Source organism: Rhinolophus ferrumequinum, chromosome 25 (assembly GCF_004115265.2).
Source record: "Rhinolophus ferrumequinum isolate MPI-CBG mRhiFer1 chromosome 25, mRhiFer1_v1.p, whole genome shotgun sequence".
NCBI lineage: Eukaryota > Metazoa > Chordata > Mammalia > Chiroptera > Rhinolophidae > Rhinolophus > Rhinolophus ferrumequinum.
In genome coordinates, this window is record NC_046308.1 from 7,995,207 (window position 1) to 8,020,047 (window position 24,841).

The 24,841-nt window shown below is 48.0% G+C and overlaps 2 protein-coding genes across 3 annotated transcripts; one reads left to right on the forward strand and one right to left on the reverse strand.

Moving 5' to 3' along the window:
• The first annotated feature begins 28 nt into the window (after positions 1-28).
• On the forward strand, positions 29-4,994 carry RITA1 (RBPJ interacting and tubulin associated 1). Of its 2 annotated transcripts, none has more exons than XM_033097881.1 (4): positions 29-170; positions 512-649; positions 1,078-1,443; positions 4,029-4,994. In XM_033097881.1, the coding sequence occupies exons 3-4, from the start codon at positions 1,142-1,144 to the stop codon at positions 4,534-4,536; spliced, it is 810 nt and encodes a 269-aa protein (XP_032953772.1). In that variant the 5' UTR covers positions 29-170; positions 512-649; positions 1,078-1,141; the 3' UTR covers positions 4,537-4,994. The 2 variants fall into 2 exon arrangements, with proteins under 2 accessions (XP_032953772.1, XP_032953773.1); XM_033097882.1 differs by lacking the exon at positions 29-170 and adding an exon at positions 203-347.
• A 657-nt stretch (positions 4,995-5,651) lies between these two features.
• On the reverse strand, positions 5,652-24,688 carry IQCD (IQ motif containing D). Its single transcript, XM_033097230.1, has 5 exons — positions 24,578-24,688; positions 12,118-12,938; positions 9,346-9,579; positions 7,668-7,739; positions 5,652-6,194 (listed from the first exon to the last, which is right to left on the reverse strand). The coding sequence occupies exons 2-5, from the start codon at positions 12,844-12,846 to the stop codon at positions 5,898-5,900; spliced, it is 1,332 nt and encodes a 443-aa protein (XP_032953121.1). The 5' UTR covers positions 12,847-12,938; positions 24,578-24,688; the 3' UTR covers positions 5,652-5,897.
• Between the last annotated feature and the right edge of the window lie 153 nt (positions 24,689-24,841).

Below are 24,841 nucleotides of genomic sequence, written 5' to 3' on the forward strand. Positions count from 1 at the left end.
CCCTGACTGGCCCGCGAAGCCCCTCTCGGAGGCTTTGGGCATCTCCGGGAGCGTTCAGAAGGGGGACCCCCTCCCGGGAGCCAATGGTTCCGGCCGTGTCGCCCCGCCTCTGGCTGGTTGCTGTTTGAGACGCGCGCGGAGCACACGTCGCTAGGGCCTGGCTACCCGGGGTGAGTCAGTCCGCGCGGTTCCGGGGGCGGGGGGTTCTGGGCTCCGGGATTCCGACTCCAGATAAACGGGGGTCATGGATGCACCGCGGGTGCTCAGGCACCCCCACAGAGGAGTCCAGAGCTGGTGGGGAGGGGCACTGAGGGTTACAGCCGGCATCCGTGAGACAAGATGCTCTGGTAGGAAATAAGAATTCAGGGACGTCGGACGTCAACCCGGGCATTGACTTGGGGATTGGGGCGTGTGGGGTAGTGGGGGGTGGGGGAGGGATCCCCCTATAGTAGAATGGTTAAGTGCACAAGCTCTGGACTCCTGTCAGGTTCCAATTCCACTTCTATTTTAGTTTTGTAGGTGTGACTTACACATGTGACTTCACCTTTTGAAGCCTCAGTTTTGTCATCTGTAGAATGGACATAAAGTTTCTTCCCAAGACTATTGAGAGGGTTAAATGAGACGATGTTTCTAAAGCTCTTTGCACGAGGTAGGTATGAGATCAAAACGGATTATTATTACTTCCCCATAGATATATACAGGATGTAGGGACCTGTCCTGTCTCGCCCCATTGTTTGTTTTCTGGTTGGTGCCAAAATGGGCACAGGTCCCATCTTTCCTTTATCCCCGTAAGCGTTCTATAAATATTGAGCACACACTGTATGCTAGGAATACATAATTATTAAACACTTGCTAGTAAGACCCATCCACCCCCATCATTCTGACAACTAAAAACAAGTCAAACAAATTTCTGAAATGTCCCCTGGGGTTGGCAGTTCCCCTTTGAGGAGGACTGCTTGAGGGAGAACCTGACCCTTTTGCTGTTGAGGGAGAACCTTGGGGACCTAAGAGACTGCCATCCCTGATCTGCTGGCACTGCCGATGACACAGGGGTGGCACTCTGACCCCCTTTCACAGGGAGCCCTGGAGGCAGGGCCTGGCAGGCAGAGCAGGCCCACTGTCACCTGGGACTACGGACGGCATGAAGACCCCTGTGGAGCTGACCATTACTGGGATGCAGAGCCTTCACCGCCAGCACCGCTGCCGGGGTGGCTATCAAGTCAAGGCCAAGCCATCGTATGTGGATGAGACTTTGTTTGGCAGCCCTGTGGGCACCCGGCCCACACTACCAGACTTTGACCCACCCTGGGTGGAGAAGGCCAACAGAACCAAAGGAGTGGGCACAGAGTCTTCACAGGCCTCGGGGGCCAACAGAAGCTTTGAGACCACCTCCTCCAGGGGCAGTACCGCGACCCTCACACCAAGGAAGAAGAACAAATACAGGTAACAGGATGGGGAAATGCACTCCTGCACTCAGTGTAGCCAGCTAGGCTCCTCTTAGAACCCTGCTATTCACATGCTGTGTGACCTTGGACAAGCACCTTGACGTCTCTGAGCCGCAGTTTCCTGAGGTGAAAAATGGGATCTCATGGGATTGTTGAGAGGATTAAATGAGTGAGGTGTGTGTACAGTGCTTGGCACGGTAACCAGGCAATTAGGAAATTTTCGATAAATGGTAGTAATAAAGGTTATGACGGTGGAATACACATCCCGAAACGTCACAGACCAGGCATCTGAGGCCCAGAGAGGTCAGGATTTGCCCAAGATGACAGAGCAGTTTGCATAAGATTATTAGTGTGACTGATCATGAAATGACATAGCTGTGGTAGTTCCGCATTTCAGCAAGTCATTTTGAAAACAGTTCTTGTTGCATTTTCATGAACAAGTTGGAAAATCAGGAGCTGATGCTAATGGTTATAATTAGGTTATAATTAGATTATTTGGGTTATTTCAGGTTAATACAGCCTGGAGAAGTATCTAGTGGTGAGCCACAGAGCTCTATCTTGTTACCTGTGGTTTGGACAGAGACACAGGAGACTGGCATATTAATCAATTCTGGCTTCCATGACAAAGTACCATAGACTGGGAGGCTTAAACAGTAGACGTTTATTTCTCACAGTTCTAGTGACTTGAAGTCCAAGATCAAGGGGCCAGCTGTTGGTCTCTCCTGAAGCCTCTCCTCGGCTTGCTGATGGTCACTGTTTCGCTGTCCTCACATGGCCTTTCTCTGAGCATGTGCACGCCTGGTATCTCTTCTTATAGAAACATCATTCCTACTGGATTAGGGCGCCGCCCTTATGATCTCATTTAACTTTAATTATCTCTTTCAAATTTAACATGAATTTTAGGAGGACACAATTCAGTCCATAACAACTAACCAGTCATATTTAGGATCCATTCTGAGTCAGAAGGGACATACCGTAGTAGTCAAGAGAAGGGAATGGTGTCTATTTAAGGAGATACAATTCAATGAGATAAAAGCAAGATTCCTTATTATGTCAGGTTGGGGGCGATGCACCTGACAAGTTCTGTGAACCACAAGGCAGGCTCAGGTTGGCATTAGCAGCGCTGATACCTACAACATGGCTGAAAACACTGATGTCAGGATAGGCTGCATTAACAGAAGTATGGTGTCCTTATCAAGGGAGGTTACGGTCAACCCCATGCTCTCCTAAAGAATGGAGTTTTGTGCTGGATGCTGAGAAGTAGAGGGTGTCAAGTGAGAAGGTGCATAAGAGGTAGAGGTGTTACTGAGCAAAAACTGCAGCACCAGACAGACACAGGCTTCAACCAGACGTGTTTTGAATAGTTGAATCAAGTGACAAAAGGCTGACTTTTCAAAGATTTGAAGTTTGGGAATGGAAGCACTTTTCAGTCCTGGCCAAAAAAACCAGGGACCTGACTCACAGGTATGCCATGAATATTTGTGGAATTAATTTAAAAAATAATTGCTGAATAAATCTAATTAAAGGTGAGAGGCCTAAAGGTCTGATTTACTGATGGAGAGCTTGGCTCCTTGAGCCAGGCTGGGTTTGAATCTTGTCTCTTCCCTCCTTCTTGCTGTGGGGCCTTACCCTCCCTGTGCCTCAGTTTTCTTATCTATAAAATGGGATTATCACTTTCCCCCTCCTGTGGATATTGTGAGAAATAATTAGATAATGCATGTGACATGTTGAGTCCAGGGCCTGCATATATACAGCCACCAGTAAGTATACAAAAATTTAAAGAGATTCTCTGGTGAGGACAAGTCAGCTTATAAGAGAAGTTCAAACTGAATATCCTCTTCATGACAAGCGCTGTGCTGTGTAATTTCCAATTCAATTTCAAAATCGGAAGGACCATGGGACTGCAAAGGGTTTGGCCAATGAGGTCACTAGGAAAAAGGAAAAGTGGTGGGTAAAAGAAAAAGTGAAGGTTATAAAGACTAAGGTTATATTAATCAGGACTCTTGGTTACAAGTGACAGAAAACTTACCCACAACTGGCTTTAACAGAAAAAAGGGCATCTGGGGCTCATATAACAGGGGCTCAAACTGTCATTGGGAATCTGTGTCCATCTTATTGCAGCTTTCCCCCACACATTCCAGATGAGATGGCTACTGGCTACTTTGCCATTACAGCCGCCAGGTTATCAAGGCCAGAAAAACATCTATTTCCTAGTAGTTTCAGCAAAGGTCCTATAGCAAACTCTCATTGGATAGAATGGGTCATGTGGCCATTCCCGAACCAATCAGTGTGTCGAGGAGAGTGGAATATGCAAATTGGCCAGGCCTGGGGTACATGCCTAGGGGTGGGATCAGGATGGACGGGTCACTGGATGCTTGGCAGGGGCAAAACAACAGAGATGGTAGTGGTACCTGAGGGGGCCGTGGCCTCACTATGGGTACCAGGCTGGAAGACAGGGACTTCTGGGATCTACAGGCAACCCTTGCTGCTTCAGGTGCCTGGTAGGGGGTGGGATGGGTGGGGATTAAGGTTGTAGGGTTTGTTCACTCCCCCAGCTCACCGCATTTCCCTTCCCTTTGCCAGACTGATCAGCCACACTCCTTCCTACTGTGATGAGTCACTATTTGGCTCCCGACCTGAGGGCACCGGCTGGGAGGCCCCGTGGATGGCGAAGGGGGATGCTGCAAAACTCCACGCCCTCTTCTGGACACCCCCAGCTACCCCTAGGGGAAGCCATTCACCCCGTCCCAGGGAGACCCCACTGCGTGCCATTCATCCAGCTGGTTCCTCCAAGACAGAGCCCACGGTGGCGGCAGACTCCCGGAAGTTGTCCGTGGATGGGTTAGACTGTCCCCGGCCTCTGAGGCGGGAGCGTTCCCATTCCGTCACCCGCCTGAATGTCCCCAGCACTGGCCGCCCACCCACCGGTGGCCCCCACACAAATGGGCCTCGTGATCCCAGGCGTTCCCGGTTGGGGGTGATCTTCCAGAGCCCCCCTGTGACTCCCAGGGCTCGTTCAGTCAGTGTTTCAGTGCCAGTTACCCCCCGACGAGGTGGGGCCACCCAGAAACCAAAGCCCCCTTGGAAATGAGTTTCGTGGTCCTTTCAGGTTTGCCCACGGGGTCACAGCACAGGGTACAGTTTCAGAGGATGACACAGGTGGGGCCTTCCGGGGAGACCACCAGGTATCGGAGAAGCACTCATGGGGGCAGACGCAGTAATGGTGGTCAGCGCGTCCCCTGTTCTGACAATCTGTAGTTGTTCTCTCCTCCCGCCTCCATGTGGATTTAGGGCCACCCCTTGAGATGCCTGTTCTAGTCCTGTCAGAGCCACATGCTGTATCAGTGCCAACCCAGGGATGTCCCCCCAGGAGAGACCCTCCACCTCCCCCATTACTCCCACATGTCTTGCCGCTGAGTCTGGAGGCCCCCGGAGTTTTTCCAGGCCCGGTGTGTGGACCCCGGTTATCTGGGTGATTTGTGGATGGGCATTTTTTATTTTAATAGTCATGTATTTATTTTCATGTATTAAATGTATCAGTAGCTCATTAAAGCCATGACTTCTAGTAATTTCTTTTCCTTTACGGTAAAGGCCGGTGTTAGGCCTGAGTTGACTTAAATAACAGGGAAGTGGCAGAAATCATGACAGTGGCGAGCGGGCAACTGAAGTTTGGGAACACCAGCCTCAAGCAGCATGGGGCTCCCCCTCCCATCAGTTTGAGCTCATACCACTAAGTAGTGGGTCGGCTGGGGCAACCTGCAGTCTGTGCCGTCTCATGGGTGCTGCAGCTAAGCTCTGAAAGACCTGTAGGCCTAGGGTATCTGACGATGAGATTGTTCCAGAAAAAGCAAAAAGCTGGATTTCTGTGTGATAGTCCCTGGGTTTTTAAAAGCCAGCAATGAATTTAAAAAAACATTGTTCAGTTACCTAGGCACCAGATAAAGCCAATGTGACGCTGCTGGTTTATGGCCTCAGGACTCCTGAGTTTCCACGGGGCTGGATGGGGGAGAAGTGGACAAATGGACTATCCCAGGGCAGGGGCGAGGGCAGCGTTTCTCCTGGAGTTTCCTGCCTGCCCCCAGGCTGCACTGGGCAATCCTGGTGAGCGGTGTGTCCATCACAGCCATGGCAGTTTCCAGTCTGGGACCAAGGGGGCTCCAGCCCGGGGTCAGCCTTCCCACGGAGACGAAAGGAAGGAATGGTTGCGTGCTGACGCCCCGGCCTACGTGCTCTCATGGTAACGGCATCAGCAAGCTCAAACATGCACACAGCCAACGGCCCTGGGTAAAACGAGGTTTACTTGTAGGATGTGCTTTAAAACAGTGTTTCATTTTGAAAAAGCATTAAAGCCAGCATCGCGGGGCTCCCTGTTCCAGTGGCTTCCTGGCCTGCTCTCCAAGAGGTGAGGGGCGCAAACGGTACAGGGCTCAGAGCTGCCTAGGGGGAGGGGCCTCATCTCTTGCCCTTGGCCTTCCCCTTCTTGTCCTTCGCTTTGCCCTTGCCCCGCTTCCTCTTCTTGGACCTGAGCACGGAGCGGACCAGGTAGCCCTTCCACACGGCCTGGATGAGGGTGGCCGCCCGCACCATGCGCACCATCTCCTGCTCGGCCTCCAGGTTCTTCTTGGAGTTGATCTCCTGCTCGGCCCGGATCTGGGAGAACTCCTCCAACAGTGCTTTGTGCCTGTCCTTCAGCTGCTCCAACTGGGCCTTCTCCTCCTTGTGGATGATGTCCAGCTCCTCGTACTCGTCCTGGGGACGGGTGGGGTAGGGGTCACCAGGCACTGGCCCGCCTGCCGCCCTCCTCTGCACGCACCCGCACCCTTCCCAAAGGGGCTTCCGCCCCAGCAGTGCCACCCACGCTCAGCCCTGCTGCCTCCGAGGTCCGAATGAGGATGGAAGAGGTGATGAGGTCCAACCTAGCTCGAGGTGGGACCCGACTGAAAGAATTTCAGGAACGAGGAAAGAACACGGCTTGTGGGTTGGCCAGACTGAGTAAAGCGCAGCTCAGCCGCACCTGAGAGGCTTCGCCCTTCAAGCCTTCATTTTTCCTCTGAAACATGGGGACAGTTCCAAACCTGGGGGCGCGGTGGGTGGGAGCTGTTTCTAGGATTAAATGATGGATGTCATTACTGGATGTGGTGCCAGGCACACAGTGGGGACATAAAAAAAACACAAGCTACTGCCACTGAAGCTGTCCGTTTCACAAAGATACCCAGAGCCAAATGTTCTCTGGTGACTTGAGTTCCACAGTTCTTCCTTATGTCTAACCGCAGCCTCTCCTGCTGTAATTCACACCTAATCCCTCCCTCGTGCCCTCCCTTCCGCTAATGTTTACCAGGCATCTACCAGAAGCAAAGGACTTTCAGAAGACAGAGTTGACCAGGAATCTACCCCTCTCTTTGGGACTAGAGAAACCACAGCACAGGCTCCAAAGCGTCCCTTCCTTAGAACTCTCATGATCAGACAGAGCCAGACCCTGACTTGCCTTTCTCTGAACGACACACCTCACTTTGGAACACTCAGAGGCCGATGTCCCCTCCAGGGCTCACCGGACCTCCCTGGTCTGAAGCCAGGGCCATGGCCACCAGTGTTATCACAGAGCTGGGTAGAAGGCTTGAGGGGACCCGTTTTGCAGGCTTCCATTCCCTGAGCACTTCCCCCGGGCCATATCCTATGCTGGGTCCCAGCGTTTGCGACAATGGCGCCTCACTGAACCCATGGTCCCAGCACCGGGATTACTGCCTCTGCTGCCCCCAGCACCTGGCACATGTCAGGCACTCAGCAGACACTTTCTGAGGGACTGAGAGAAGTGGTGGAGGCAAGCTCATGCCTGACTCCAGGGGGTGAGCCCCGGTTTGGGAGGTGGGGAGGGGACTAGGGCTGGTGCTGGCAGGAGCTGAAGGAGGGAACAGAGAGTTTGGGATGTGGACACTAGATGGAGCCAGGATCATTGGGTCTGGCGTCAAGCACATCTTACTGACTCACAGCTTCTGGCTCCTTCCTTTCCCACCTTCCTCCTCACTGATCCAGGTTAGACAAACCCTTGAGCCTAAGAAAGGGGTAGGAAAGGGGCCTGCTGCAGGCCCACGTTCCAAGGCCTCCCTGGGGAGGCCCAGAGCTTGGCACAGACCATGGACCACTTTGGGGCTTCTCCTCCTATCCCCTCATTCCTAGAGGATCTTGGGAAATATACTTGAGAGAGACATAGGCAGTGACAAATACCTGCTTTTCACTCATCTCTATGTCGTATTTCTGGATCCAGTTCTCGATTTCCGTCTCCACTTTATATTTCTTCTGAAAAAATCCAATTAGTCAGTGTTCGGAGGACTCGTGCTAACAATAAATAGCCCTGAGCACTCTCCACATCAGCCAGCCCTGGGGTGGGTGCTGTACACGCCTCGCCTGTGAATCCACACAAGTTAGATTTCTCCTCCATTTCATAGTTGGGGAAGTGGAGAATCAGATGTGCTAACTCACTTGCCCAGGGTCACAGAGCTGATGGGTAGGAGAACCTAGATTTGAAGCCAGGAGGCTGGCTCCAGAACATTCTAAGCAGAGGGAGCAGCAGGTGCAAAGGTCCTGGGGTGGGAAAAAGCTTGCAGTGTTTAAAGAACAGAAGTCGAGCTAGTGTGGCTGACATGGAGTGGCTGAGGAGAAGCATGTTCCCAGTGAGGGCAGAGTGAGAAGCTGTGTCACAGAGGGAATGGCAGCGGGGGAAGGAGTATGGATTCTAGTGTAAAGGAAGCCACTGGATGGATTCAAATGCAGGGGAGTGATGCGATCTCATCTTGTTTTTAAAAGATCAGTTCCTATAGATACAATGGAATGTGATTCAGCCATAAAAAGGAATGAAGTACCAATAAATGCTATGTGAATGACGCTGGAAGCGTGATGGTAAGTGAAAGAGGCCACCTACCAAAGGTATTCTAGGATTCCAATTCTACGAAGTGTGCAGAATAAGCAAATCCATAGACGGAAAGGAAATTAATGGTTGTCAGGGGCCAGAAGTTGGGGAGTGGGGGGGCGAAACTGCTTCATGGGTGTGGGGTTTTATTTTGAGGAGATAAAAATTGTTTGGAACTAGACAGGGGTGGTGGTTGTACAACACTGTGAATGTACTAAATGTCACTGAATTGTTCACTTTCAAATGGTTAATTACATGTTATATGAATTTCACCTTAATTTAAAAAGAAAAAAAGAAAAACCCCAGCTTCCTAATTCTACAGAGCAAGAGTTCTTAACTTGGGCACCATGCATGGGCTGGCTTTGGGGGGGCCTGTGACCCCCAAGAATTGTCCACCAGTGTGTTTAGGTGCATTTATGTCCATGGCTTCCATCAGATGCTCAAAAGAGTTGTGACACTAAAATGAAATTGGGAACAAATATTAGAAAAGGTGCCCTTCGTGAAGAAAGGGATTTGGAAGCAAGCTGGGTGCACACGGGGCCTGGGACTTGACTGAGATGATGGAGAAGACAAATGAAGACATGATCATTATTGAGCACCAGCTCTATCATCTCATTGAATTCTTATAATGACCCGTTAAGACTGACTTGATCGGTTTCATTTTAAAGATGTGGAAACCGAGGCTCCGAGGGAGTCAATTGGCCTGAGGTTTGTGTGCCTCTTCCTTTCCTTTGTACAGCAGTTGACAAATGGGTTTTATCTCTGTGGGCCTCAGAAGAGTTAGGGAACTTGCCCAAGGTCACCAAGCAGGTGTGCGGCAGGATGGGACCTGGTGTCTCTGCCCCCAGTCCCAAGGGACGTTGGCTCAATCCCGGGCTTCCTTTGCTCCCTGGGTGTCTGGGGCAGCCCTGCCCTGCTCTACACGCTGGACCTTTCTTTACCCAGTCCCCTGCCCCAGTGGCTCCATCATCCCTTCCTCCCCGTTTCCCAGGTCACCTTCCTCAGCGCCTGCTCTGCCTCCCGGTTCTCCATGAGCAGGTTGTGGAACTGTGACCGCAGCTGCTGGATCTCCTGCCGGATCTTGGCCACCCTGGCCTGCGAGGCCCGGACGTCCGCCTTCTGCTGCTTCTCGGCCTCATGCTTAGTGCGAAGGAGGCTGTTCTCTGAGAACCTGAGCACCTGGTGCAGGTGATTTTTCAGTTCTTGGATCACAAAGTTCTCTTTCTGCACCTGGGCCAGGAAGAGGAGGGGCTCCCTTAACACCTGTGCGACCACCGATAATCACAGGAGGAGCCGCCCCCGACTGCACGCTCCTTAGGGCAGGGCACACGGATCACCTCCGTCTCTTCCAGAGCCCAGCTTCTTGGCCAACCCCCGTCTACTTCCTGGCATGAGGGAAGGGCACGGGGTGATGAGCCAGGCCCCGGGAGAGGTCTGGAGGTCTGGAACAGCCCCGATGCTCCTGCCCAGGGCACAGCAGGGGACGGCCCAGTCGGCAGAGACAGAGTGTTATGCGTGAAGGTGTGAGATAAACACATACTGCAGCACTGCCACCCGCTCTCCCGAAGGGCCTGGCCTGTGCCCTGCCCTGTCGGTTCTAAAATAGGAATGGGGGAGGAGAAAGAGGCTGTCTTGTAAATAAGCTTGAAAGGCTGACCACAAACACTAGAGTCTCCCTCTGAACCCACCAGTGCTTGGCTGGCCCATGAGCTGGGGTCAGCTGGCAGCAGGGCTGCAGGGGGTCTGAGCTCACACCCCACACATAGGGAGCAGGGAGGGAACGGGCGCCGTCGGGGCAAGCCTATCCGTTGGACAAGGCTTCATGCCCTAGGTGTTGGCTTTTAGAGCGGTGAGTGTTATTAGCAATCCAAGCTTTCCTTGTGGACTCCATAACATGCTTGACCGGTGTCACCCCCTCACTGAGATCCAGTGACATGATGAAATTTGCTGACCTAGCAAAAATGGAATTTGACTTAGAAGCCCCAAACTGGTTCTATTACCCAAATGGGGCCAGCAAAGCCATTTGGGGGCCTCTCCCTGTCCCTAGGTGGCACCCTGCCAACCTATGAGTTGCCTCCTCTGATTGAGCACACAGGAGCCGGTCACCTCTCCACACAGCAAAAGGTTACTATACCCCCCTTTAGCTTGTGCCTGGCTACTGGGGACACAGTGGAGGGCCAAAAGAGACGAGGTGCCTGTCCTCTTGTGGGGGAGTCAGACCCAAATCAAATCATCAGCTAATCATCAATGCAAATATTTATCAACAAACTCTAATAAATGCCTTAAAGGACAAAAGCAGTGAGAACATAAGGAAGAGGGGGCTGCCTGGGCTAGTGAACGGGGCGTGGGTGCAAATAGCTTCATAAGGCCTTGATCTCTCATCTGTCACCGGGATGAAAATGGAAGTGCCTGTGGCAGTGCTGGCTGGCTGTCCCCCAAGATCCGTCCTCCCTGGGAAAGCCACGAGGCCGAATGTTCTGCTGGGAACGTGGCCCCAGCTACAGATCTCCTTTCCCAGCATCCCTTGCCACTGGGTGTGGCTAAGAACTGGACTGTCTGCTACTTCTAGGTTGTGTCCTTAAAGGGTAGGACCAAGCCCCCTGTTCCCCTTTCCTCCTTCGTGATGGCCGGACCAGCGGTGACATGATGGGGGAAAGCTGGAGCAGCCTTCTAGGTCCACAGTTAGAAGTCACGTGGGGGACAGCAGAGAAGCCAGGTGGAAGGAGCCTGGACCCCTGATAACTTTATGAGGCAGAGCTTCTATGCCAGCTCCCGCTTTTCCATTAGAGAGAAATACATTTCCATCTTGACTAAGCCCCTATTGTTTTGGGTATCTGTGTTTTAACAGCCAAACCTATACTTATACACCACCTCGGGACTTAGTAAGGCTTTATACGTAAAGCATAATACATGTATGTGTCCCAAATGGTTATTTATAGATTGGGATCGTTTCTCTCCTTAGTAATTGTTCTAGAGCTTCCACCCGTCCCACTTGCCCCTTGCCTTAGGAACAAAGACCACATTCCTTGATTAGGCCTCAAACCCTGTGCGATCTGTCCTCCTGCACCTCTCTCCAGGCCCAACTTTGCCCCCTTCTTTCTGGCTTGCTGGCAGTCTTTGGGTGTCTGAACCAGCCAGGCCAATTATCTTCTCAGGACCTAGGTATACACACTGCCCTCCACCTGGGACAGGGGTCTGCAAACAAAGGGCCACAGGCTAAATCTGGCCAGCGGCCTGCATTGGTAAATAAAGTTTTATTGGAACATAGACCATTCACTTATGGATTGTTTCTGGCTGCTTTCACACTATAATGGCAGGGATAAGTTTAGCAGTTGCAACGGAGATTGCCTGGCTAGCAAAGCCTAAGGTTTTTACTATCCAGCCCTCTGTGGAAAGAGTTTGCCTACCCCTGGCCTGGAAGGTTCTTCCCTCCCTCACCTGCCTGGCTCACTCCCTCTCATTCTTTATGTCTTGGCTTTTGGTGTTAAGTTCAGTTCTTCTGTAACACTGCCTGACAGCAGTGTTATACTTACCCTTCATTGTACTTCTTAGAACTGTAATTAAATCAGCTCTTTAAGACCTACCTTCCCTGCCGTGAACTCCATGAGGCTGGGACCAGGGCTCATTCGAAAGACCTGACACCTAGTAAGTACTCAAAACCATATTTGTGGAAGAAAAGAAAACAGCTATTTAAATCACAGAGGAAAAACCCAACTACCGAAAGATTTGGGCCCCTCCCTTAACTTGACCCATACTGTGAAGCGATACCTCTGCATCCCTGTTCTTCAAGCTCTCCGCCAATTCACTTTCAAGGTCATTGATGACTTCTTGGTTCCTCTTGTTCTGTCTAGTGACATCCTGTATGAATTGAGCCTTGTCTCTGGCTTCCATAGGACTAGTGAGGAGCTTCTCAAACAGGAAACCCCGGAGTTCTGTCAGGCTATCAATAAAACTCTGGGCTTCTGCACTTCTGTCCAGCAACTGCATCTGCAAGAACCTGGCAGCCTGCGGGTTATTGAGCAAGAGTCTTAGGGTGTTCTTGGTGGATTCTTTAATCTGCTGCTTAAGTGGCAGGAGGTGGGACTTCTGCTGCTGTATGGAGAGGAGGCGGTCTCTGAACCAGCCTTCGTCCTCGAACTCTTCTTCCTCGTGCAACCGCATTTCTTCCTCCTGCAGGTAATTGGCTTTGTCCAGGAGGAGCTGGCAGAGGTCCTCGTTTTCTCTCACTGCTTTCGTGATGTCCTCTCCCAGCATCCCCTCCAGACCCTCGTTATTGGATGCTGCAGACGACAGCAGGCTCACCAACTTCACCTTGTGGATGGTCTCGTCTAGTACGGACATGATCCTCTTGGTCTCAATGGTGGTGAGTTTGCTCTTCGAGGGGACCAAGGATTTTAGCAGGGAGGCTGACTTTTTGGATGTCTCTGCCATCAGCCTTATTCTGTTGCTATTGGAGCCTTTGTACAGAGGGACCAAGGTGAGGCTGTCTAACGCCATTTGGTGAGCAGCCTTCTTTGTCTTTGTATGTCCTGGGAGACTGAGACTTTGGTAGCCTGGGTGGGTCTCCTGCTTTTATTATCCTTCACACCCTGCAAAAGGAGTAAGCAGTTAGTAGAGCTGTGCAGACATCGGGATGCGTGGTGTGGCCACAGCGGCCGTAAACTTGCCATTGAAAGTTCAGTTCAGGTGCTCTGCAGCTTTTACACAGACCCTCTCACTGGAAGCAGTTTTGAGCTTTGTGATAGTGTCAGAGCCACACGGGTAGGACCAAGGGTGGATCTGGGTCTCGAGCACATGTGCCAGGCGGGGACCAACCAGGAATGCTGACATCATTCTAAGTATTCAAACACAGAAAACCGGTGACGCAGTGATGGAAGAGTTGAGAGGCCGACCAGGGCAAGGTGAAGCCCCCCCCACCCCCCAGTAATTGTTAATGGCAGGAAGTCACCACAGAAGGAGGAGGTAGGAAGCTTGGGGATCAGGGTCACCCAGGGGAAGCTGGAAGCACAGCCACTTCCTGTCCTGGAGGAGCTAGAGCCGCAGAGGAGCTCTGGCCAGTGCTGGAAACGCAGCCCAAAGCAAAGAGGGGAGAAATACTACTCTGGCTTCTCCCTTTCTCCCGCCCTCCAGTCTAACACCAGTGCCTCCCATTGGCCAAACCCAGTGAGAAACCAACTGACAAAGGAGCCTGGACAATGCAGCCTGCTGGGGCCAGCAGACTGAGACACGAAGCAAACAGTGGAGCCGAGAGCAAACAGGACCAACCCAGCATCCTGGCACTGGTGCTTAAGTGTGAATTTTAAAAATCGGGGTGTGGTGAATGATGCCTTGGAACTACAATAAAAAAAAAACACACACACACAAAACTGTTTCGCTAAATGCAAAGTTATATCCTGGAACGGAAAAAAAGGACATAAGTAGGAAAACTGGTGAAGTCCAAATCGAGTCGATAGTTCAACTAATAGCATTGTGCCAATGTGGATTTCTTAGTCTGAGAAACATAGCAAGCTGATGTAAGATGTTAACATCAGCGGGAGCCGAAGGCAGGGTGGACGGGAATTCTGTATTATCTTTGCAACTTTTCTGCAAATCTACAATTATTACACAATGAAAAGCTTATTTAAAAGACTGCTTCCGAAGACTCTATGGCGGCAATCAGAAATCAACAATTTGCATCGCCTACATGGCACGATGGCTAAGAGAACTAGCTTTGCAGCAGCCCCACTTGGATTCAGATCCTTGCTTTGGAGACCTTGGGCTGGATATCTAATTCCTCCTAAACTTGAGCTTCATCAGCCATAAGACAGCGATCTTCAGATTCGATGGGAAGTTTCTGGCACGGGGCCCAGACATTCTAAGTGCTCAATAAATAATAACTAATATTATTAGCCCAGGGGAATGGAAATCCCAAGTCTAGGACTTCAGTGATTTCCCAGTTTGAGTCTCTGGGCTCCTGCTGGAGGTCCAGATATATCTACCAAATGCCTGCCGCGCGGGATCGGCTGGGCTCCCAACATACTGAGATGGACCCCACCATGTGCTCAGCCCTCACCCTGCTCCCTCTTTATCCCTGCCTTGATGATCAGCAATTCTGCCATCCTCGTGGCTCGTCAGAAACCCGAGTGCCACCCCTCTCTCTTCCTTACCCCCCACATCCAATCTGCCACCCTGTCTATCAATGTTCTCCCCTGCACAGCTCCTAGTCCATTTCTTTCTCAGCAGCCTCTCTGCCACTAAGGGCCTTATAATCTCTCAGATGATGAAAGAGCTTCTTAACGGGTGTGCTTACATCTGCTCCTGCTCCCTGCAATAAAGATCATCCCTGTAGCCGTCTATTCTGGTATTTATTGAGCGCCTGGGGATATAAAAGAGATGCAAGGTATGGTTCCTGTCCTCCCAGGGTTTATAACCTACTTTGGGACATGACACAGGCACACACGAGGGTTCAGCAACCATAGGAGAAAGGGGAGAAAGTTGTAGTCACAGAGTAGGTCGGGATTATGACCAGCCTCCAACACCAGAGTGGGGACTTTGTCTTGCAGGAAATTGGGATCCACTTTGATTTCAGGAAAAGTGTAACAGGATAAAATCAGGTTTTTGAGCAAGATCTGTTGTATGGATGATTTCTAGGGAAAGGGTGGGTAGGTAGGTTGAGATATTATACACCTTCCACCCAAGGGCCTTTTGCACGTGCTGTTTCTTTTCCTTGAAACACTCTTCTCCGTCCTCCTTGTCAAATATATTCATTATGCCCAGATCTCAGTTCAAGTGTTTCTTCAGTGAAGCCTTTCCTGGGCTTCCAGGCTGGGTCCAGTTCTCATTATAGGTTCTCATAAGGCCACGGCCCTTTGTGGCAGGCACCATCCCCCATCCCAAACTCCTTCCCTCTTGCTTGCCTCTGCTTGTAGAGGCTGGAAATACTTAGCGTTCACCTTTTCAGCCTCCTTTTCAGCTAGGAGTGGCTATAGACATGGTTCAAGCCAGGGAAATGGAAAGGAGGAGGAATCGATGGGACTTGATGAGTGAAAGACAGTTTTGAGTTTAGGTGACTCGGAGAGAATGGTGGGGCCCTTGAGACAATAGGGAAGTCGGGAGAGGGAGTTTGGAAGGGAAGACAAAGAGCTCAGTTTTAAATTCGTTGAGTTCTAGCTGTCATACCTGGAGTAGACCGCGGATAACGATGTGTTGGCCTTCCCGTGATCCATTTCCTCTTTGTCAGGTGACAGCACCCAGTTCTCCTTTGAGGAACTCATCCACTCTCCCACTGCGTGCAGTCTTGGGGGGACTGCCAGTCAAAGAGCCCTGCTTCCTTCCCCCTGGGAATTCTGAAGAATGACCCACGGATGGGGAAATGGTGGAAGCCGATTCATGCCAGTGGCGGGTTCCTGAAGAGCCTGCTACCAAGATTCCCAGAACCTGAGGTTCATCAGCTTTGCCGTCACCCTTTTGTTTCGCCAGGGTCAGTTTCTGTTGCTTGCAATCAAAGAACCGTAGTTGACAAAATATTCTAGGCAACTGACAACACAAGACTGAGGGGGCTTCTGGGAGACCTTGGGGATGGAGACATAAATGCGAGGGAGAGGAAGTGATATTTAAAGCCATGAATGATATCTTCACTTCACCAAACCAGAGAGTAAACAGAGAGAAAGGGAGGGAATCACCTAAAGTGACTAAAAACAAGGAAGAAAGGCGGCCAGGTCAGGGACTAAGGGTGCTTTGTTCCTTGGCTAGGTGGAATGGGTCCCAAGTCAGAAGCCTCTGGAAGCTGAGGACTGAGTCCAGAACGGTATTATCCTGCATCTCTTTCATTCCTGCGAACTTCCTGCTCTCCATTTGATCTCTGGAGTTCCTTTATGGCTCCTCCTGAAAGATAACGTTTTAGGGACAGCCATGGCGCTTCCTCCACCTCTCTGAGGATGAAGGATCTTTGCCCCACGGCCACAGGATAAATGTGACCAAAGTGTTTAACGAACGCACTTCTCCCCATTGTCCCCCAAAGCTCTCGGGTATAAGTCCAAAATGGCTGAATTCTTCAGAGATGGCGACTGGAAATGCAACATTATACGAAATGTTTCCAATTGGCTTTCAGCCAAATTACCTCTCGTGCTTTAAAGGGCAAACTTGTTTTCTTTGATTATGATGACGCCCATCAGTTCTTGACAGCTCATTTGGGTGAACAAGAAAAAGCCGGTGGAACTAGGATTAGGGGGAAATGCAGCTGAGTCTGATGACAAAAATCACTGGAGAATCTCTTTTCCTTGAATTCTAATATGATCATTTCACGTCCTTTTTAATACCACCAACCTTAATATTTAAATCATTTCCAACTTAAGCCTCTCCTTTGAAAATTCCTGCCCTGAGAGTGAAGCAAGAGTGTTAATGGATGGGGAACTTTAATTGGATCTTCCCTTTATTTGTCATTAATTCTGCTTATGAACTTTATAAATGGAAATATATCTTTATTATGCAAATTATACCTCGTCTTCATTCAAATGGGCTGGTTGGATATTTTATTACTTTCGCTATCAGAACATGATAAAAAAAAAAAAAGGTTTGAGATAAATTATATTTTTTTCCCTGGGGAATAAAATGGGGAAGAAAAACCCAACACTTACAACTGCCCCACCTATCCAACACTGGTACGGGGAGAAGTCAGAGGGTGTTTTAAAACCTGGAGTGTGTGTATGTGTGTGGGGGGATCTCGTTTTAAGGAATGCCATTTTAATATTAGCTAACCCCTGAGAACCTGCTATGTGCCAAACACTGTGCTAATTTTATATGAACTAACTCCTTTTTTCCTCACAATAGTGTTATAAGGTAGGTGATTTTATTACTTCTATTTTATAGATGAGAAAACGGAGACAGAGAGAGGTTGGATGTTTCTATTAGTTTACAACTAGTAAGTAATAGCGCTGGGATTTAAGCCCAGCGTCCTGTACCACATAACCACTATTCTGTCCAGTCACCCGATTTTAAGATTGACTTCTACGGTGGACATAGCAGAATGATTCTTTGTTGGTCCCGTTTCAATGAGCCCTGTCAAGCAGAGACCTAGAGCACAGATGTATTTAAGATTCAGTGCCTATAGCATTCAGTTTGCTTAACTACAAATATGACTATTCATATTTGTTGTTTTATATATGTAAATACACACACACACACACACACACACACACACAGTACTTTCTATACCACACAATGCTCCTGCTGGTGTCATGTTCCCATGCGTATACCCAGCGTTAGACAGTTTGCCACAATAGAGCTGTCACTCCATCCCTTTCTCCTTAAGAAGGTTTATCAGAGTGCGAGTGAGAGCGACTAAATTATCTTAGGGTAGGCTTTGCATCATCTCTCATTGATTTTATACTTTTGAGTCCATCTCTCACATACTTTGGAATTTATTGTCAACTAATTACCAAGAGATACATCATATCTGGTCGTGACACAGGGATCATAGGGCAGAATGACGCCACATCGTATGCAGCAGAACTGATGGAAAGAGGGCTTCATCAAGGTTAGTTAGTTCTAGTTCAGTGTTGCCAAATCTATAGACCAAATTGTACTATTATCAACTTAATTTTTTTTTAAAGTATACTTTTATCCTTAAGTACTTTACATTAAAAAGGAAACTTTCTATCTCTACTGTAACTGGAAAATCTATCTCATTTTCCTTAAGTAGAAGCTAATAATGTCTCCATCCTGATATTTCATTCCAGCTAGATACTATTCCCCAGGAAAAATGAGTCTGAGACCAGACCTCTGTTGATAAAAAGCAAGATTAACAAGTGGTAGGGAGATGTTAAAGATATACTAACAAAAAGAGAGAAGAGGCAAATTATTAATATCAGAAAGAAAAGAGGGGCCATCACCACTGATCCCATGTTAATATGACAATACAGGAATATTATGAACAAGCTGATGGCCACAAATTTGATAACCTAGATGAAATGGACCAATTCCTTGAAGGACACAACCTACCAAAACTCACACAAGGAGAAACAGATAACCCAAATGAGTCTATGTCTATTTCAGAAATCAATAATTAATAACCTTCCAAAACAGAAAGCACCACGCCTAGATGATTTCACCGATGAATTCTACCAAATATTTCAGAAAGAAATTATACCAGTTCTCTACAATCTCTTCCATAAAACAAAAACAAAAGGAATATTTCCTGATTCTATAAGATTAGCGTTACTCTAATACCAAAATACAGACATCATAAGAAAGGGAAATGACAGACCAACATATCTCATGAACATAGATGCTAAAATCCTCAACAAAATATTCACAAATTGAATCCAATAATACATAAAAACAATTATATACCATGACCAAGTAGGGATTATTGCAGGTCCACAAGGCTGGTTCAACATTCAAGAATCAATTAATGTAACATGTCACATCAACAAGAAGAAAAATCACATGATCATATCAATAGATGCAGAAAAAGCATTTGACAGAATCCAATACCCAATCATGATAATGAAACAAAACAAAACAAAACAACCTCTCAGCAAACTAAGAACAGAGTGGAACTTCCTAAACTTGATAAAGAAAATCTACAAGCATAGTGAATACAGTCGATAATATTGTAATAACTATGTATGGTGTCAGATGTATACTAGACTTAGAGGGGTGATCATTATAGCTAACATCCTACTTAATTGTGACAAACTAGAGGTTTCTCCCTTACGATCAGGGACAAGGCAAGGATGTCCCCTCTTACCACTCCTGTTCAACATTGTACTAGAAGTCCTAGCTAATGCAATAAGACAAGAAAAGGAAGTAAAATGTATACAAATTGAGAAGGAAGAAATAAAAATATCTTTGTTTGCAGGTGACATGATTGTTTATGTAGAAAATCCCAAAGAATCAACAAAAACACTCACTCCTGGCAATAAACAATGATAGCAAAGCTGTAGGATATAAGGTTAATATACAAAATACTTATTAACATCAAGCTGAGACTTTCTCATTGATGCAATGGGAATTAAGAGACCTGAAAAGGGTCTTCAGTACAGTCTTCTCATCATGGGAATCAATGTAAATAACTTCAGTGCCATGTGTACATCTCTTCTCAAACCAGATATCACTGAACCAACAAAAGCAAGTACCAGCCTTCCTTTAGTACCAGCCTTCTGTTGGAAATTCACAGCACATGTATTCCTAGACAATTAAACATTTTCTCATTGATTCTTACTTAGCTCTGACTGAGATTTCATGCTTTCCTAGCTCCATTCCTGATATGTTCCATGACTGGAACAAAAAAAGGGCTGCTTTCAGCTTAGATGTGAGTAAGCTAAGGAAGAATGGTTTGGGGTAGGAAATACGGTTGGGGGTAGAAATGGCAGAGAGAAGTTTTCACATGAGATGGAGCTCATGGTCTTTGTTTCTATTTTTCTACCCTAGTGAAAAATGTACAATTTCTGTATGATTGCAGATTGAATAAAGCCATGTTGTGGAGTTCACAAATTTGCATAGCTTATGTGATATACTTTGACAGTTCTTCATGTTCTGAGAGTTTCAATTCCCACCCACCCCCACGCCCCTCGGCACCTAAGCTGTCTGCTTCATCCTTATCCCGATGTTGTGCTTAGAACTCATAGAAGTCTCTAATGGGTAAAAGAGTCTGGATTGCTTATTTCCGATCCCACCACTTACATACTGAGTTAATAAGGCAGAAGTTGTGTCTTTGATGCAGTAGGAATTTTCCTTTTAGCCTCAGGAAGATCCCACCAGCCTGCAAACCACACAACTAGCTTTCTTTAGAAGAACTCTATATGCTTTATCAGAGCCTTCCATGTCTAGAGAGGGGAAAGAGAGGGGCTAGAAAGGGGCCAAAAATTCACGATGAAGACTGCTATCCCAAGCAACCCTGGCACATGAAGAGATAGCCATTCCAGAATTCCCAATAGGCCTATTTTCCCACAGGGAGGTGTTGGCACAATAGGATAATGTTATTTCACAAAATAGGTTATGTCCTGAGTTAGAATCAGAAAAAGAGTGTCATGGGCCAGCCCGGTGGCTCAGGCGGTTGAAGCTCCGTGCTCCTAACTCCGAAGGCTGCCGATTCGATTCCCACATGGGCCAGTGGGCTCTCAACCACAAGGTTGCCAGTTCAATTCCTCAAGTACCGCAAGGGATGGTGGGCTGCGCCCCCTGCAACTAAGATTGAACACGGCACCTTGAGTTGAGCTGCTGCTGAGCTCCGGGATGGCTCAGTTGGTTGGAGGGCATCCTCTCAACCATAAGGTTGCCGGTTCGACTCCCTCCAAGGGATGATGGGCTGCGCCCCTGCAACTAGCAAGGGCAACTGGACCTGGAGCTGAGCTGCGCCCTCCACAACTAAGATTGAAAGGACAACAACTTGACTTGGAAAAAAAAAGTCCTGGAAGTATACACTGTTCCCCAATAAAGTCCTGTTCCCCTTCCCCAATAAAATCTTTTAAAAAAAAAAGAAAAAGAGTGTCATGTTTTACTAGTGAGAACTACGGGCCAAGGTTTGGCCTATGGGCGGTTTCCCATCCTGGTACTCAGGACTTAGAATTTTAAAATAAAAGATTTAAATCTAAATTGTTTTTTTCTTTTTCAGAGTTTAGGTACATTTTTTTTTCTTCTATCACCACTTTTGAACTATTCCCCAATCCTCTCTTGTCCTTTCTGAGAACCCATATTTTGTGGATTGCATTGAATTTGCAAAAGATTCCCAGGCCGGGGCTATAGCGGTGAACGCTGGAGGGGTTAACAGACAGGATCCCTTCTGTGGTGATAGCTCTGTGGCCACGGCTGCAATGCTGTCCTGTGCTTTGAAGACCGAAGACAATGAACAGTGACCAGGGATGGGAGGGAACGTCCTCCTGGGAACAGATTTCTAAACGGCTAGTTACAATGAACAACTTGGCCCCAAATTGGCCACAGCTATAGCCCTGGGCAAATATACTTGGCCTTCTGGGCCCTCATCTCTGAAACAGAAAAGAAAAACATGAGCTTACTGAACAGTGGTTAAGTTTGTGGGTTCTGGTGTCAGACACATTTGGGGTTCAATCGCAGTGCATCACCATTTCCTTGCTGTGTGCCTCTAGGCAAGTCGATCAACCTCTCTAAGCTGTGGCTTCTTCGTCGGCAAAACAGGGACAGTAGGAGGATCCACACTTGGTAGACCTGCTGTGTGAGTATATAATGAAGTCCTGGCTCAATAATGTTTAGCTTCTATTACTTTTATTATGACTTCAAAAATGATACAATTTAATATTAATATCTGGATACTTCTTTTTTCCTCAAAATTGCATGTATGTTTTCGTGAGAGACTTTGTAAAGAGCCAAAGTGGAACCACTTTTTACTATTTCTGTTTTTAATTTTTCTGGTTTCTATATTATTCATGTTTTTCTGTTAGTGACGGAGGAGAACAGAGATCCACCAAACTCCTCAGCATTTTCCAGTTTCCTCCTTACAAGTAAGTTCATCATGATTTTTAATTCCTCTTTTGGTTACAGTGTAGCTTTAGAAGAGTTTATTTCTGGTTACATCCAATGGTAGTAATGGATTTAGAATTTTTCTCACATAAACTTCCCTTACTTAAAAATATATTTAAATTATAACCTTATAAAATGCAAGACACTGGCTTTTCCTGGCTGACAGGTTATGTTGAAACCAAGGGTTGTGGTCCTTAGTGAGTGAAATCAATTTGCCAGTTAAAAATAAATGAAAGCGAATAGAAAACATTAAAGTGCGTTGCGTGTAGTAAGTATTCATTTGTAATTAAACACGTGTCTGCTGCGTGGAGAAGGAAAATGTATTTCTTTGTCTGGTTTGTGGTTAAAAAACCAACCTGTGTTGGAAAGCATGTCAAAGCTGTTACATTGGTCGTAGGATATAACCCGCTGCTATTATTTGAGAGCTAAGGTCAAAGAGATACTTTTTGCTGATGCTCCGTATTTCAAACGATCTTGGTTTTTAATCACTTTTGCTTTCAATTCCACCAAGTAGGGCCTGCAGGGAAAAGGTGTATATGTGTGTGTGTGTGTGTGTGTGTGTGTGTGTGTGTGTGTGTGTGATTTGCCTTGCATAAAAATGCCAGTCTAGAACAGGGTTTCTCAACTGCCACACTATTGACATTTTGGGTCAAATGATTCTTTGTTGTGAGGGCTGTCCTGTGCATTGTAGGATTTAGCAGCGTTCCTATTCACCTACTGGATGGCCATAGCATCATCCTTTTACTACGAGTAGCTGATCAGTTGAAGATAGAATGTATCCAGATATTGCCAAATACCCCTCCGGGGTAGGAGGGTGCCCCTGGTTGTGAACCACTGGTCAAGACCACAATGGCCTTGCTCTGCTAGAAAACTCCTGGACTCCCCATCCCAAGTCCAGTGCTCCATCCAGCTTCAATGGAAGGCTTGTCTAAGTCTGGTCCAGCTCTATGGGACAAGCTGCCATCTGTGCCACCTAAAGCCACCATCAGTTACAGGATCAAGAACAGGTTCACAAGGTGGTGTTAGGAGCCCTGGGTGCATGACTCGCCCCTGCCAGAGGCTCAGGGAATAAGTGTGGGCAAATCCCTTATCTCTGTGGCACTTGGGGATAAAACACCTGTCCTAGCCACATCAAAGGGAGCTGGGTGGAGGAGGGATGATTTGCTAGATCCCTTTGGAGAGTTAAAAGCCCTCTTCAAAGGGAAGTATTATAATATGTTCAGGCATGAATCAGGTGGTACATCAGCCTCATTGCCCCCAAGCTCTTCTCTCCCGGGGGAAAAAGGAAAGCGCATGGGGAAACCTAGCAATTGACTCCCCCCTTAATTTAATTTTCACTGCAAACCAAATGAGAACCCCAAGTTAAAACCCCAGCATTTTCATCTGCCCATGTAGACCTGGAGTGTGTTCCCAAGAGTACCCTCACCCCGAGCCAGGGCAGAGCTCTGTCTGGGATGTCCTGGGCAACCCGCGGAGCCTGGAGCCAGGAGACTGATACGAAGACTCTGCAGCCCTTGTTACAGCTCCTGTCAGTCAAAAGGCTGTTTGGGGCTTTCTGGATGGAGGGTGAAGTCTGGGAAAAGGCATGGTGGGCTAGATTCTTGCTTTCCGCTAACAACATTTTATATTCAGACAAGGCATAAACAGTGACCTCAGAACTCAGCCCTTCTCACTCTTGCCTTTCCCACCATTTTCACTCCTTGGCCGTTTGTCCTGTCCTGTCTGGGTTATCCCAGTTATGAATCCCACTTCCTCTTGATCACTTTACAGGGGGACCAGGAAATAAGAAAGTCTCCCGGATTTGATCGATTAGAAAATTCAGCCATCACAACCTTCCCTCATTGCTTTTCGAGGAGAGGGTTTGTTGACCTCCTTACTCCATCCTTCTGGAAGGGAATCACTGCAGATGTACTTTTAATTTACCTGTATGTTATATTTGATTCATGTCTCTCTCTCACATGAGACAAGTTCCAGGAGGGGAGGAATGACGTTGGTTGTACGGATTGCTCCACCCCAGCATCTCGTAGTAAGTACTACTCAGCAAATACTTGTTGAATAAATGAATATTCAAGATATGGAAAGAGATAACTCTGTTGTTGGAGCTATTTTAAGCAGGCAGAGTCAAGGATGCATGTGTTCTAGGGGAAAAGCTGCTATGTACTGAGCACTTACTATGTTCCTCCGTTCCATGCCAAGCTCTTCATTGCTTCACCTCGTTTAATCCTCACGCAAACCCTGTGTCTTACATTTGTAAACGACATCATTTTAAGGACTGGGGTGGGAGTTAAGTTTCAAAGTTAGCACAAAAGGCAAAAATTGGCATAATCAAAATGACCTAATTTAAACATTCACTCAAGTGAGATGCCTTTCATTGAATACTCACCCTGGAATCCATGGCCATTGGGTGGAATGGAAGGGGACTTACAAACTATCCTCTCACCCCCAGCACCTATATTTGACTTGAAATTAGTTAACTCTGGTGTGACTCCATTTGACTCCACGTTTTATGGATGAGAAAGCGGGGCCATGAAGATGATAAGCGGAGGCGTAGAGTACATCGAAGATGTCCACTGGTCCTTGCAGGCGGTCGAGGGGGAGGTCGAGGGGGAGGCAGGGTCTGGAGAGCAGGATCCTGGGGCGGGGACGGGATCGCAGTGGGGGCTATTGATTCCTCAGGGAGCCAAAGACAGTGAGCTGGTCCCCATTCCACATCTCCCCTTCATCCCCAGCCTTTCCCAACCTGGTCACTCACCTGCTCCAAGTGCTCCAGCTTTCTGTATTCACAGTTACCACCTCTGTACCTGCGTTGCTAGGTTACCCGCCAAACTCAGAAGGAGGGACCAGGCGTCTGACTGATTTTTCTTTTTCACCATTTAATAACTCGTTCGGCTCAGTTCGTCCCACCTTCTGAGGTCTGACCAATCAGGGGCACTGTCTCTCTGACCCTCCACCAATTGAAAGACTCTGGGTTGGGCAGAACTAGTAAGGATGGGAGAATGGGAGGGGGAAAGGGGCG

What these genes read in the sequence shown, in the direction of transcription:
- RITA1 (XM_033097881.1), top strand. Translation starts at nt 1,142, where the DNA reads ATGAAGACCCCTGTGGAGCTGACCATTACTGGGATGCAGAGCCTTCAC. An exon ending in AGGAAGAAGAACAAATACAG is followed by an intron (nt 1,444 to 4,028) that starts GTAACAGGATGG and finishes TCCCTTTGCCAG; the next exon opens with ACTGATCAGCCACACTCCTT.
- IQCD (XM_033097230.1), bottom strand. Translation starts at nt 12,846, where the DNA reads ATGGCGTTAGACAGCCTCACCTTGGTCCCTCTGTACAAAGGCTCCAAT. An exon ending in CAGAGCAGGCGCTGAGGAAG is followed by an intron (nt 7,740 to 9,345) that starts GTGACCTGGGAA and finishes GGATTTTTTCAG; the next exon opens with AAGAAATATAAAGTGGAGAC. An exon ending in TAGAGATGAGTGAAAAGCAG is followed by an intron (nt 6,195 to 7,667) that starts GTATTTGTCACT and finishes ACCCGTCCCCAG; the next exon opens with GACGAGTACGAGGAGCTGGA.